At 44.5% G+C, this 15,962-nt stretch overlaps 1 protein-coding gene across 1 annotated transcript in view; it reads left to right on the forward strand.

Moving 5' to 3' along the window:
• baiap2l1a (BAR/IMD domain containing adaptor protein 2 like 1a) overlaps positions 1-15,285 on the forward strand; it is a 75,346-nt gene extending 60,061 nt beyond the window's left edge. The window contains exons 10-14 of the mRNA XM_039773930.1: positions 291-498; positions 3,589-3,648; positions 3,760-3,910; positions 12,431-12,471; positions 14,637-15,285. Of these exons, the coding sequence (XP_039629864.1) occupies positions 291-498; positions 3,589-3,648; positions 3,760-3,910; positions 12,431-12,471; positions 14,637-14,709 (533 nt within the window). The 3' untranslated portion in view covers positions 14,710-15,285. The remainder of the gene's footprint in view (positions 1-290; positions 499-3,588; positions 3,649-3,759; positions 3,911-12,430; positions 12,472-14,636) is intronic.
• The last annotated feature ends 677 nt before the right edge of the window (positions 15,286-15,962 follow it).

The raw sequence follows: 15,962 nt of genomic DNA on the forward strand, positions 1-15,962 counted from the left end.
AGCTGTCAAAGGTGGTGGTTTTCAGTCTTTTGAGCTGTACTGTGAGGTCAGAGCCAGACAAGCCCCTCCATCTTGTGATGCCTGTGAGAGCGGGCATTATTGTTCAAGCCAGTGGTACAGTGAGGAGCTCTGTAGTTCTGGGCTCGATAAACATCTAAAATATCTTTCAGTCTCATTTATTGCCAGGTGCAGTACATGAACTGATCTGGTTATTGATGGCAAAGCAAAATTGAGTCAGGCAACAGCAAGAGTGAAAGTGAGCTCTTCATCTTGCACTGTTTGTCTTATAGGTCCCAGAGATGATAGCAGTCTGCCCAGGTCAGTTTCCGTTGCCACCGGGTTGAACATGGTCAAGAGGCCCAGAGTGATGACCATTTTTCCTCACACTGCTGGCAGTAACAACACCCTTCTGAGCTTTCAGGATGGTGAAATCATCATACTCCTTACGCCAGAAGAGAAGGATGGTTGGCTGTATGGCGAGCACGAAAAGACCAAGAGGTAAGTGGGCACAGCTGGGTCTGAGAGGATGTGTGAATGTCCAGTAGAACATCGCAGGATGTGATAAAGGGAGGTCAATGACAGCCCTGAGACTGGTAAAACATCAGCAAAATATGCCGAGGTCACCACTAACTGAGTAGATGCACAGGTATCTGAGAACTGTCATTGGTTCAGAAGAAAAAAGGTGAATGAGGGCCATGGAGTCTAAATACCAGGAAGTAATGAAGCGAAGTACCATAGAATATGTATTGGCGTACTGGGGGGCAGTGAAACTAAATCCAATCTATAGGTGTACTGTTGGGCACTGATGGTAGGTGCCATAGAACATCTGCAAGGGTACTGGGGGCACTGACGCTAAATCCCTTGGAGCATCTATAGGGGTACTTTTGGGTACTTATGGTAGGGGCCATAGAACATCTACAGGGTAGTGGTGGGAACTGAAGAAAATATCCATGATACATCCGTGTACATATGAAGGGGCACTGAGGGTAATTCTACTGAAGCATATGTAGTGGTACAAGAGGCACTAAAAGTAAGTGCCATAGATAGTCTACATGGGTATTAGGAGATACTGAAGCTAAAACCCATGCATCCAATGGAACATATCCAGGTGTTCTTCTGAAACCTTGTAGGACATCTTCAAGGGTAATAGTGGTCCCTGGGGTTAGCCTAGAATGTACAGGATCCATTCTTCTTGCATTCTGTGGAAAATCTGTAAGAATGGTTGAAGTGGCCAGGTTAAGTCCTACGGACACTCCTCGAGGGTAATGGGAACCACTGTTCTGTCTCTGAGGAAATCTCAAAGGACAATAGGGGTCACCACTGATAAACCCAATATACCCAGAGGTCGTCATAGCAGGGGTCACCACTACTGCTAATGCTATTGAAAGGCACTTCTAAGTCCCTCTGAGTAACAGAAGTCAAACTTGCAGAGGGGGCACTGGTGATTTTGCTAACGCCACTCCACTAGACATGGTGGGCATCACTATGTCTTGTAGGGATAACAGTGGGCACAGCTCCACAAGCTGTATGATTAGTGTTTACAGTGCTGTGCAGTGTAGGCTCCATGATGGACTGGATAGATGATACCTACATGTGAAACAGAGAGCAGTGTGCCTCTCTCTGTGAATGGGGGAACTCTGGAAGCAACTTGAGAGGCCACATCAGGCTGAGGGAAACGTAGCATACAACTTGGTAGAGCCATATGTTTTTTGTGGCTGATGCTAAAGTTTGGCACACACAGTACTTGAGGTCACGTGGCTCTGGTGGTCTCAGAGTCCACACCTCAAGTGCTTTACTTTGTCCTAAAGTTAAACTAAAGGACCAAAGGGCAGAGACAAGAGGAGGAGTCACATGGCACTCTGACAGTCTTTATGGCCCAGCAGTCAGCTGATGAAGCAGCAGGTCCATCTGATGTTTACCAAAGTAACTCTAACTAAACTACAAGACCGTGTCTGAGTGATTTGTGACGCCTGCACCCCTGTGAATCAGCTGGACATGTGGCAGGGAGAAAGTGTACAACTTTGTAAATTTTTTGAGTGGATGAGAATCGGAGAAGCTGGGATTCCTAAAATCCTGAGGTTTCAGTTAACAAGTGTGGGTGCCAAGGTGGACAGACTGGCATCCCGACTAGAAGGAAGGGTGGTTCCTTATTCAGACGGGAGGCCATAAGGGAAGGATATGGATGGACAGGCACCCTGCCCAGGGTAGTTGCAGATACCTTTCCTGGCAGGGAACACATACCAGAAGGATGGGGAAGAACTGTCTGTTGGGGCTATGAAGACCCCCCGTATGTCAGATGACAGCATCAATCAGGTAGAGTTCCCATTTGTACAACCATGGGGCACTTTGGGAATTTTAGTCCTGATGGACAGCCCTGTTGGTGTATGTGGGTGCCACCAGTAGGAGCTGTGGGGAGTGGACTCACACATTTCAAGGAAATTCAGCCTGACCCGGAAGTGCTTCCAGGGTGTAATCATGTGACACCAGAAGTACTCCTGGGTCTGGCATAAAAGAAGCCACTCATCTTCATCCAGGTGAGTTGGCATGGGGATGTGGAGGACAGGGCTTGCATGGAGGAGAGTAGATGAGATTTAATGTATGAACTCAGCTTGTGAGTAATTTTATGAAGAAAGATTTTATTCTAATTAAATTCAATTTACATTTGATCCCTTGGCTGTGTATGTACACTGTGGCTGGAGTCTGAGGCCCAGTAGCGCCCCCTGTCTGTCACACAAAGTCACGCCACCTCTCCAGGACAGCTGCATAGCTGCCTGCACTATGAGGTGGTCAACATGCTTGCTGGACCCATGGACCCTTAATCAGCCAGGAGGTGTTGAAGCCAACGCCTCTGTGGCCTCGCGTTCTCGCTGTTAGAAGACACTCAGCCAATTCCTGGCAGCTGGTGAGTTGCTTGCCCTCTAGCATTACATTCTTTATCCGCTGGTCACCTCTGTGTTTCTCTCATTCATGCTAGTGCCCCCACTTAATGCCCTTCTGGGGGATTCAGCACACATTCAGAGACCACCACACTGTTGTCCATCCACTTTTGTCTTTGTCTGCCTCTCCTCCTTTTGCCTTGGACCATTCCTTGAAAGATTGTCTTAGAGAGGTTCTCGGATCTTGTGGCATGACAATACCACTGTAGCTTCCTCCTCTTTACTATCGTGAAGGGGTCTTTCTTTGTAATGCAATGGATATCCTCAGTTGAAGTGTGAAAATCCCAAAACAGTTCTGTAGCACCTCATCTCCACTGCTTGGATTTTTGGCTGCAGTTCTGCTTTCAGGGTCTAGGATTCACATGCATATAGAAAGACTGAAAGGACCAGGGCACACCATCCATCCATCCTTCGATCTATTCATTTTCTGCCACTGACCCTGGTCTGAGTCACAGGGGTAGCATTCTGAAAAGGAAAGTTATTGGCATTGGTGGTCATACAACCCCTGGCAATATTCTGTCCATCTCATTGTAGTCCATCAGGCACTTTCCATCCTTGCTCCAAATGCTGCTAAGCCACGACTGCCTGGTGTTGCAAGATCTTCAACAATCTGGAATGCCATTTCAGAAATGAACGCATTTGTGTCTTTCAGGAGAGGCTGGTTTCCGTCCTCCTACTGCAGACCCTTCACTGAGCAAGCCGAGGACAACAGGTATGGCATCCCAGTGCCTCCAACTGCTTCAGAGTGGTTGGTCTCTATGCCTTCGTGTGCCCACCAAGTAAAGACTCTTTGCTTTGACTGAATTTTCCCTGTCCATTTCAGAAGCTCTGTACCCGTGCGCAGCGTCAGCACGGCCAACCTGGTCAATCAGCAGAGTAACAGTATGATTCTGCCACCTCCAGACTACGAAGAATCATCTTCTCCAGTCCGAACCACTGAGGTCAACGCTGTGCCGCCCCCGCCTGCATACTCGGTAAGAGCCCACGGGGCCGGCCCTGCTATTCAGCTCAGATGACAGATGTTTGCTTTCCTGCTATTCACTTACTCGGTGGTGACATTATTTTTATGTTTGACTTTCTCTCTATCTCCCTCTCTGCTTTGGCTGGACGAGGGCACCTTGTAATAACTGAAGCTTTACATCTCCTCGTTTTGGCTCACGTCAGGCAGAACTAACACTGCCGAGTCAGTGAAAGCAAAGGCGTCCGTGACGCCTCTTAACTGAGACTTTTGTTAATAGCTGGATACTTATGAAATATTCATGAAGTGACAAACGTAGAGAAAAGACACTTGGGTGGAGAGCGGGCGGGGGTTCATTTGAAAAGCCTGAGAGTTTGAACTCTGGGAGACTGAGCTTGCCCAATTCCAGAAATGCAATTCTGTGTACTCACCATGTTTAGAATTTGGCCACATTGTAAAATCCTGCAGTTAGTGCTACAGATCCCATCAGATTTTAGTATCCTGCACCTTTACCATCTGAAAAAATAAGAGAGACAACTGTACACTGTGCTGTCTGACCATGTCATATTTTAGTGTCCTGCAGGTTTACCCTTTAGTAAAACAGAAGTGACAAGACTTCATAGCTGTGCACGGCCAGAGTAGTCTGACCCTGTCGGATTTTAGTGTCCTGCAGGTTTAACAGCCAGAAATAAAATGAATTGAGGTCTCACAGTTGTGTGCGGCTGTTTGCTCCTGTAGTCTGATCTTGTCTGATGTTAGTGGCCTGCAGTTTTCCACTCTTGTAGTCTGACGCTGTCCACTTGTAGTGTCTTGCAGCGTGATACTTGCTGATCTGCTTATTCCACAGCTTTACCTTAATGGTCTTTAATTCGGTCGCATTTCAGTATCAGGTGGGCACTTTACACCTTGAAGTCTGACCCTGTTCGATTTTAGTATCCTGCAAATATCCCATCTAGAGATTTTACAATTATATGCAGGTCTGTCTCTTCGTATCCTGCTATGTTTTATTATCTTCTCTTTTCCTGTGACAGTTTAATATGCAGCAGCTTTACATATGACCAGACTGGACTGCTGCACTTCCAGTATCCTCTATACATTCTAGAAATTGCCATCTTGTCTCCCAGTTGAACAGTTGTATCTTGATGGAAAGGTGATCTGGTCACACTGTAACACCGTGCATCCCTACTTAAATGGCTGGTCCTGTCATATTTTAGTGTCCTGCGGCTGTACCACCTCAGATTCAGATTGTGAGTTGTGTTATATGGACTGTCACCCTGACATAATTAAACATTCTTCAACTAACCCTTCAGAAGTTGGATCTTATGTGATCTTGAGGTTGTATTCAGTTTTATATTTGTTGTGTCCGACCCTGTTCTGTGTTACTGTGTTGTGGCCTTACACTCTTGCACTCTGACCCTGTCCAGTTTTAGTGTCCTGCTGCGCGATGTCTTCTAATCTTCCCATTCCAAAGATTTATCTCAGCAGTCTTTTAATTCATTCACATTGTAGTATAGTTGCTCTTCATTGTTTGGAGTCTGACCCTGTTAGATTTTAGAATCCTACAGGTTTACCTTCTAGAAATCAAATCCTGTGAGACTAAGTGTTTTATGCAGATCTGTCTCTCTAGATCCTGTTCCATGTTACTATTCTGATTTTAGTGTCCTGCAAGCTTACCATCTAATAAAACAGGCGTGTGAAGAGTTCACAACTGTAAACAGACACAGTAGTCTGATCAAGTCATACTTTAGTGTCCTGCAGGGGTAACAGCCAGAAATAAAATTGTTTCAGTTCTCACAGTTGTATGCAGCTGTTTGTTCCCATTGTCTGAGCCTGTCCAGTTTTGGTGTCCTGCAACATGACAACATAGAAATCAATCCCTGGCCGACCTCCATGTTTAGCAGCTTTATCCTAATGGTCTTTAATTCAGTCACATTGTAGTATCTTGTCGCTCCTTCCTTCTTGAAGTCTAACCCTGTTAGATTTTAGTATCCTACAAATTTACCATCCTGTGAGATTTAAGTATTGTATGCAGATTTGTCTCTCTAGATCCTGTTCCATTTTACTATTCTGCCTGATCCTGTGACAGTTTAGTATACTGCATACAACCCCAGGATTACACAAGATCTTATTAATAATATTAAAATATGACAGGATGAGACTCTGGAGTGTGAAGAGATAAAGGTGCATACGATGTGATTTTGAGAGGGTACGGCTGTAGGATACCAAAATAAGACAGGATCAGACTCCATGGAAGGCAGTGGTGCAAAGTGTAACAGTTTGACCAGATCACTGGCCAACAAGATAAAGTTGTAGAACATGGAGATCAGACATTTGTGACTGCAAAAATGTCATGTTGCAGGAAACTAGAATTGGACAGGATCAGCCGCCAAAAGTGTCAAGGCCTAACAAGGTAAAACTCAACAGGATCAGCCATCAGAAATGTAAAACTACATACCATCACAAGATCAGACAAGATCTATCTTTGAAATTAAAATGTAACATAATGAGACTCCAGAGTGTGAAGAGGGAAATCTGATTTGAATGTGATATAACTGCAGGACTTTAAAATATGATAAGATCAGACTCATTTAAAGAGGATTTGCATAATATTACAGTGTGGCTGAATTAAAGAGCATTAACATAAAGCAGCAGAACAACGGAGACCAGATAGAGTCGGATTTCTAAGCTGTCGTGTTTTAGGGCAGCACTCCTGGTCCAGGTCAGGCCGTTAGAGTGATGACAGGATCAGATACCACAAAGATAAAACTGCACAGAACCACAAGATCACTCAAGATCTAACTTCTAGACAGTTCATTTGCTGATTATTAACATTTAACAGGATGACCATCCAGACTGTAAGAGATGAAGCCACATATGCTCATGACATCTCATACAATCTTATTCTGAGGTGGTGCAGCTCCAGGATGCTAAAATATACAGTATATTGCAGTGTGTTACAGTTTGACCAGAGCACAGGCCAACATGATAAAGCTTTACAATTAGGAGAAAAGAAGGCCATTTCTAGAACATAAAGGTATGGGGGGCTGGAAATGGAGTGGACTGCTCAAGTTTAAAGCCACAGCATACTACACCTTGCCACCTGATCACAAAAAGTAAAGCTGCACACCATCATGAGAACTTGGATACTTTGATTTCTAGACGGGACACTCGCAGGATAGTGAAATGCAACAGGATCGGAAGAGACAAAGCTGCTTACAATCTCACAGGATTAGGTTTCTTGACAGTAAATGTGCGGGATACTAAAATCTGACAGGGTCAGACTTCAAGGTGAAAAGAGATGAAAGACTGAAAGACCATTAAGATAAGTCTGTAGACTCGGAAGATCAAGATAGGGTTCTGTTTTCTAAAGTGTCATGATGCAGGGCACCAGAATCGTTCAGAATCAGACTGCAAGAGTGGCAAACCACAACACAGGGTCAAGACACCACAAAAATCAAACTATATACAAGATCACACAAGATCTAATGCTCACACGGATACATTTTAGATTATTAAAGTTTTGCAGAATGAAATGTCGTCGTGTAAAGGAGGTAGAATGCAGAATAACGAGATGTGTCAGGATCAGACCGTTAGCATTCAAAACCACAAGAGGACGCCTGTTGGGGGCAGGTGCCTGGGCGCTGACCTAGTAGGACATCTAAGCCAGTAGGTAAGCAAGCTGCAGGACAATAATGACCGAAAGGATTCCACTCCTGTGCGGTCAAATGCAGAACCGAGGGATACAACAGGATCAGGCTACCGTAATTAAAACCACTGCAGGCTAAGATCTTACAAACTCTAATTCCTATTGGTCAGAGCTACCCCTGCACTGACTGACAGTTCAGACCCCCTAGTAGGTACAAAAGCTGGAGGTTATTAATGAATGATGGGATCTGACTCCTTTATGGTAGGTAAAAGTTGCAGAATACTGGAATTGAACAGGGACAGACACAAATCTCATGGATCAGGCTTCACACAGATAAAGTTGTGTATAATCACAGGATCAGACATGGTCTAATGCATAGGCAGTTTAGGAGCTAATAAACTGACAGGAATTCCTCCTGATCTCCCTGTTCTACAGATTTATCTTGTGTGCCCGTGACACCGGTCACACGATAACACCCTGCAATCCTAACTTCTTTGGAGTCTGATCCTGTCATATTTTAGCATCCTGCAACTGTACAATTTCAGAATCGGATTGCGTTCGATCTCTTGAACATATGCAGTCCACACTGTCATTCTGTCAAGTTTCAATACCCTTTTCTGCCTGTGTATTAGACCGTGTCTGATCTTATGATTATATGCACTTTTATCTGTGTGAAGCCTGATCCATGAGATTTGAGTCTGTCCCTGTTCAATTCCAATATTCTGCATCTTTACCTACCATAAAGGAGTCAGATCCCATCATTCATTAATGACCTGAATCTTTTGTACCTACTAGGAGATCTGGGTCTGTCAGTCAATGCCAGGGTAGCTGTGACCAACAGGAATCAGAGTTTGTAAAATCTTAGCCTGCAGTGGTTTTAATTACAGTAGCCTGATCCTGTTGTATCCCTCGGTTCTGCATTTGACCGCACAGGAGTGGAATCTTGTCAGTCATTAATGTCCTTCAGTTTACTTACCAACAGACTTAGATGCCCTAGTAGGTCAGCGCCCAGGCACATGTACCCAACAGGCATCCTCTTGTGGTTTTAAAAGCTAACAGTCTGATCCTGACACATCTCACTATTCTGCATTTTACCTCCTTAAAGGAAGTTTGCACAGCAGAGACTCAGAACTCTGTCGAAGCTCACAACCTACTTTCTGAGCCATGTCCTGAATTATTTATGAACCTCTCCGTTTCTCTTTCACGCGGCCTCGGCAGCAAAACTTCCCTGATACAGAGAATGATTACGCACATCTGAGATGCGGGTGCTAGCAGCTGCCACTATGGAATTACTCTCTGAGGTGAATGAGACACCGTGGCTGTCCTACCTGTGAATGACACTCTGACCTCTTCAGATGAATAGTGAGGATCTGGTGAGACGCTGACACATAATGCCTGCCGACTACAGCAAGGAATAGAAACTGGAGCGCTGTGAGAAACGCAGTGCCAGAGTCAAGGTGGCAAGAGGCACAGAGCAAGAGTCACATCCCAGAGAGAAGCACGCGTTCATAGTATAGTTTGATAATGGAAATCCCCCTTTTATGGAGGTAATGGAGATACCCCTTGGTATCTTAAGAATGAGGAGAAGCCATCCATAGTATTTTTAAAAAAGAGAGATGGTTCTGAGTACTTCCTGTACCCATCTGTCACTCATGTATTTATGGAGTGTTTGGTAGAGTTGACAGTGTTATCATTGTCCAAGAGCACCATGCATGGCAGTGCCCACAGCTGGCTGGTTTGGGCCTCATGTGATTAGACGGCAGCGTAAAGTTTAGCAAACCAGTCAAGCCCTTCTAACGACTGGCCAGCATGCTGGGTAAAAAAAACCTGCGCCATGTGAGGACGGGCAGCGTTAATAACTGGGGGCCTCATGGAGAGTGAGAGCCAGACCACCAGCGAGTGGGCATTGCTGGACAACCTCAATAAGGTTTGTGTTCTGCTCATGTGCTGCCCCCTGCTGGATGGCTTTCTTTCATATCTATCTATGTATCTATTAAAATTTTTATCTCTTATATAGTGCCTTTCATATCCATCTGTCTAGTGCCTTTTATATCTACTATCTGTCTACTATATAGGCCTTTAATGTCTATGTATATCTGCTATATAGTGCCTTTCATATCTGTCTGTGGCATAGTACCTTTCATATTTATTTCTCTGTTTTATAGCACTGTTACTATTTATTATATAGTGCCATTCAAATATATTTATATATCATGTATTGCCTTTCATATCTATTACTATATAGTGCATTCATATATATATGTCTGTTATATAGTACATTTCATATATATCTGTATATGATATGGTACCTTTAGTATGTATTTAGGTAAATTATATAGTGCCTTTCATATTTATCTATTTATCATGTAGTGCCTGTCATATTTATTATACTGTACATTTCATATCTATCTCTTATTTGGTGCTTTTCCTATATCAGTTTATTATATAGTGCCTTTCATATCTGTCTGTGATACAGGGCATTTCATATCTATTTATATGATCTCTATTTCATAATGCCTCTCCCATCTACAGGTATTTTAAAAAGGAGCCTTTTATCTCTACATACACCTCTATTTTATACTGCCTTCCTAACTATTATATAGTGCCTTTCATTTCTACCTGTTATACACGGCATTTCATATGTATTTATATGATCTCTATTTCATAGTGCCTTTCCTATCTGTCTTTTATATAGTGTCTTTCATATCTATCTGTTATATAGCACCTTTTTTATTTGTTTTTGCTTTATACTTTGAAAACAGCATATCATTGACGTATTGTGGCACCAGCTGATTGGCACTGCCATTTGGCTGTTTTTTATTTGGGCACTGCCAGCTATGAGTATCCTTTAAGCTGATGTGCACTTCAGCAGACGTGAGTCGCCCTTTGGCAAAGCTGTTCCTGGTAGCACTATGTTGTGTTCAGGTGCTTCCCCCTGCTGGCTGAGAAGCAGTACTGCCGTAAAAGTCTGTAGTAATGAATGAAGGTCTGTAGGCAGCTTCACATGCGAGCCTCTGCCCCTCAGCCCCTGACCTAAATGTTGTTTTTCAGGGAGGAGTTGGTAGTGCAGCCCGAGTTTAGTTGCACGATGTTTAACTTTATGTTGATGCTCGGATAGCACCGAGCTCTGTGCTACTGGAAATGAACTCGAGCCGTCGTCGTGTGAGGCCAGAGCACTGCCATCTAAGCACCAGTGAACTCAGAGAAAGAAACCCCTCAACTCAACAGGCTAAAACGAATGTACTCTGCACTCTTAATCCGTAGGTGGTCCGAGTGACAGCACACAAACGACAGGGGCAGCGTCCAGGCAAATGACTAGTAAGGTCCACCCCCCACCATAAGGGTGGGATTGATAGCAAGAAGCACAGGGTGAAGGCAGAGAGGTTTAAAAGAAGATGTCTGTCTTTGATTGCAGAGGTGGAACGTGAAGCCTCGAGGTGGGGTTCCCATCAGGCACTGCTGCCCCCTTGATGGCACCCCTCACTTTAAGTTGGTTTTCTGAGTCCCTCGTTGTGCACTTGTCAATAATGTTGGGGTCTCTCTCAGCAGATAGTGCCTTGCATATCTGTCTACTACTAGCCGAGTAAATCCGTGCTATACAAAGCTTGGGGTCCTAGAAACTCCTGAAATTGTCAAAAAAAAAATTGAAATGTAAAGATGTCAGGTGATTGAAAGGAACAACTCTGGGCGTCTCTATCCTGGGAGGATTCGTTTTACCGACGTGCTCTCATCATTTGTTATTAGCGGCTAAGCGAGTTTGAGCCCTTACCCCGACTCCACCTCTCACTTCCGGGCCGGACAGACAGACACACACACACTTCCACATGTAAATGTTTATATATAAGATATAGTGTCTTTCATATCTATCTGTTATGTAGTGCATTCTGTATCTATTTGTGATAAAAGTGCCTTTCATATATATCACTTTCATGACTGTCTATTTATGAAACAGTACCTTTCATATACAATGCAATTTCAGATACAATTTTGTATAGCACTCTTCATTGACCTATACCTCTATTTTATACTGCCTTTCCTATCTATTATATAGTGCCAATCATAACTATTCATTTATCATACACTGCCTTTCACATCTATCTATCTATCTATCATATATCCATCCATCCATCCATCCATTACCCAACCCATTATATCCTAGCTATAGGGTCACAGGGGTCTGCTGGAGTCAATCCCAGCCAACACAGGGCGCAAGGCAGGAATCAAACCCCGGGCAGGATGCCAGCCCACCGCAGATATATCATATAGTACCTTCAAATCTATTTATCTGTTTTATAGTACCTTCACATCTATCTATCTATCTATTTATTTATTATATAGTGCCTTTCACATCTACCTCAATCTATGATAGAGTACCTTTCATTCCCAGCAGGCACTGTTGCCCCTTTGATGGCACTCCTCAGTTTAAATTCTGAGTGTCAAACCTGTTAACAGCCCCCCTTGATGCATCTTCCACTGGTCACCCATATGTTTTTGGGTCTTTCCCTTGGTCCATTTTAGGACCCCCTTCCTATTCTTGATGAATGGGACAATCCCCTCAAGGGTTGGGTTCAGTGGACCCTCCCCAGCATTCCCGTCATTCCTCCGTCCAACCAATGAGAGCTCCACTAGGCTGCCCTCTTATCACTCTGGGTCTCGTTTGTCACAGGGGTACAGTCCTGCCTTCCCACTCAGTGGCTCCTTCTTAAGCTTGTTCACTGTTGTGCTGCCCCCTGCTGGTTGGTGGTGTTTGATTACAGCTACAATTGCCACCAAGATTTTTCTTACCCTGTCATGCTGGGGGAATGCAACTCATCCACTCGCATTTAATGTACTTTGAGGTTTGTTGGCACTTGTTGCTTTTAATAATCTTCTTTTTTTCTTTGTTTTTAGGGCGCAGAACAGAATGGCATCGTAAAACCACCTTTTCTTGGGTGAGTACAGCTGTCTGTGCTTTTGCAGAACTGAACATCAAATTGTATTCAGGAGCAGTGGGCCATACTAGCTGTTTTTATCCCAGTGCTGCCTCCCAGTGGTTTGATTTGAGTAGTGCAGTTTTTTGAGGTTCATATCCCTGTGGTGCCTCCTGCTGCCTGGAGTTGATCAGTGCAGTTTTGAGGTTCCTGCTTCAGTTGTGGCATCTAGTGGTCAGAGCGGAGTACTGCACTTTAGGATGTCCATCCCAGTTGTGCCTTCTGTTATTTAGAGTTTAATGGTGTAGGTTTTGGGTTCACATCCTAGAGCAGCCCCTACTGGTTGGTGTTTAGTAGTGCAGCTTTTGGGTTCAAATCCTAGTGGTGCCCCCACCACCGGGCTAAATTGCAATGTCTGAAGTTCCTGTCCCTCTTATGTCATCTACTGGCTGGAGTTGAGCCTTGCCATATTTGGGGGTCTTGTCTCAGTGCTGCCTCCCATTGGTCTGAACTGAGTACTGCTGTTTTTGAGGTTCGTATCCCAGTGGTGGCCCCTAGTGGCTGGATCTGAGTATTGCGCCTTTGGGGTTTTAATTCTAGTGTTGCCTCCTATTGGTTAGAATTGAATGGTACAGATTTTGAGTTCATATCCAAGTGGTGCCTCCTACTGGCTAGAACTGTGCAGTATTTTTTAATTATCAGAAAAAGTAATCCAGAATTTTTATCTGAATGCTGCATCTGAGTTTCAGGAGTTGCATTAGCGCAGGTCTGGGGTTTCATCTCTCAGCATGGCCTTCCGCTGGCCAACATGGCTTGAGTGTTGTATCTCAGCAGTACCTAGGGCTGGTTAGAGCTCAGCAGTGTGATCTAGTGGCTATGAGGAGGGTGGGTTCAATTTCTTTGCTCCCCTCTGTGCCAGCTGTTGGTGGGACTGAAGATGTACACGTTCAGGTTCCTACTGGCTGATACTGGAAAGTGTCCTCTAACACTGATGGTGGGGATTTGAATCCAATTAAGTGTCACCTGCTAAAAAGAAACTGAAGTGTCAACTAGCAAGTGCAAAATCTCATGTGGCAGTGAGTAGCCCAGTGGTGCCACCTACTGTCTGATGTTGAGCTGGTGCCCTCTGAGAACCGCTGGATGGGGTGTTGAGTTTAAATCAAACTCATGCCTTCTACCAGCCTGGGCAGGAGTGCAGTTTTACCCCTAATGGCTGAGGTGGTGTATTGCAGTTTTAATGTTTCTGTCTCAGTGCTGCCCTCATGGACTGAAGCAGTGAAGTGCACTAATGATGTTTGTAGCTCAGTGCTACCCCCACTGGCAGAGGCAAAGCACTGCAGCTTTAATATTTGCAGCTCAGTGTTGCTAAAGCAGAGGACTGTAGTTATGATGTTTGTATTCCAGTTCTGCTCTCCTTCAGGTTTAGGCCAAGAATTGCAGTTTTAATGTTTTCATCACAACGATACCCCCACTGGTTGAAGCAGAGAACTGCAGTTTTGATGTTTGCATACATAGTTTTGTCCCACAATGGCTGAACCTGAGAGTTGTGGATTTAATGCTCGTATCCCAGTACCACCTTCTTCTGGTTTAAGCCAGTCTCGGTGCCGCCTGCTGGTTTAATGCTCATATCCCAGTGGCACCTCTGCTTCCTGAGTGTGAGTAGCATATTCTAATGGTCACAAGATGGAGTGTGGAGTTTACATATCAGAGTTCCAGTGGTTATGGAGCAAAATGTCCTGGTCTCCCGGGTACAAGAGAGGACTAATAGTTGGCGTTGGTGGGGGGGGTATGGGGGGGTTGCTGTCACTCGGAGAAATAAGATTTTCTGAAAGCTGTCTGGGAGATCGCTAAGCAAGTCTACAAAGTGGCAGAAGTGACAAATTTGTGAGGAAATCAAGAGAAAAGCCAAGCAAAATGACACCTTGTACATTGATTAAATCTTGCCTGAAGAAGGGGCCTGAGTTGTCTCGAAAGCTTGCATATTGTAATCTTTTTAGTTAGTCAATAAAAGGTTGGTCAAAACATTCATAATGGCTTACACAGTACAACACCCTAGTACTGAGGAAATCAATAAACGGAGCATCCATGTGGATTTGGGTGGGCACTGCCCAGGCATGCAGGGGTTGCCATGGTCCATGATGGCAGAGCCAATGTTAACTTTTTTCTCTCTCTCTCTCTCTTCACAGTGGCGGCAATCCCTTTGCCACCGTCAAGCTGCGCCCCACCGTGACAAATGACCGGTCAGCCCCCATTATCTGAAAACTGTGCCACCTGCTGGACACCTGGAGATTTGCAGGACTACACAAAACTGTCTCGTCGTACTTGTGTGAGGAATAAAACAAATCCAAAGAGTTCTACCTTTTTTTTAAAAAAATGTATATATATATATTTTCAAAATTGAAAAAAATGCCTATATGTATAACTCCAAAGCGAGGTTTTCGCAGGTGCTGGTTTGAGTGAAATGGTCAGCCACGAGTGAATCTCCACAGCCTGGCCAGCCTTACTAGACTAGCACTTTGATTTCTTATCGTCCCACCTTTATGGACCCCCGAGGCTCCTGGAAAGCAAAATGAGGCCGTCGTCACGTAGTCCTCCTCGACTATTCCCCTGAAGAGGGTCCGGCTTCTGGGATGCTGGCAGGTCTCCCTTTTTCCCCCCATTTTTTTTTAAATACACAAATACTTGATTGCTCTGTAGCCGGCCAAAGGCTCGTTGGAGGGATGAAGCCACGTGGACCTTTGCTGGTGCAGATTAGGAGCAGCGTGCAATAATTCCTATCTCTCATTACATGCCCTGTATTTGAGCACAATAAAGCCTTTACTGATTTTACCAGCAGAGGGCGCTGTTGTTTCTTTTTTTTTTTCGTTAAGCCGACGTCTCCTCCGCCGAACGCGCGGGTGTCGCCATGGTAACAAGCCGAGCACGCTTCTCTTTTCCCGGTCGCAGATTCTACTTCTTCACACTAAAGTCGTGCGTGTTTGTGACCAACAGGAAGCCCACTGTTTAACGTCTGGAGTGGCTGCAATATTACTGTAAGCTTTCTCCGAAAAAAAGTTTGTGTTTTAAATTGGTGTCCATAGATGTGCCTGGAGAAGCAGATCATCTGTAAAGATGAAAAGCTTCTGCTCTGCTGTACCACCGTGCCAGCGCACTCGGAGCCCTTTTTGGGATGTGTCAGCTTGTGCTAAAATAATTTCAGTTCATTTATCCCCCTCTTCAGACAACATTTAACACCTCAGAATGACAAAGCAAAAACGGGAGTTTAAAAAGTTTTGCAAATTCGTTAAAAACTAAGAAACACGCGGACCCCCCGGTCCTCACAGTAAAGGGCGGTTCATACTAAGCAAGATGAACTTTTCCATTTTGGCCACAGATTCTTTGGTTACTATCAGACGGTGGTCTCATTACCAATGTAACCTCCGCAAGTCGTGCTGTTCAACTAAAACTATGCAAGGATGGAAAGGCAATGTTAGCCCATGAGCAGAGGTTGTGAGAATTTGACGATCTGTCGG

Source organism: Polypterus senegalus, chromosome 13, assembly GCF_016835505.1.
Source record: "Polypterus senegalus isolate Bchr_013 chromosome 13, ASM1683550v1, whole genome shotgun sequence".
Taxonomy (NCBI): domain Eukaryota; kingdom Metazoa; phylum Chordata; class Cladistia; order Polypteriformes; family Polypteridae; genus Polypterus; species Polypterus senegalus.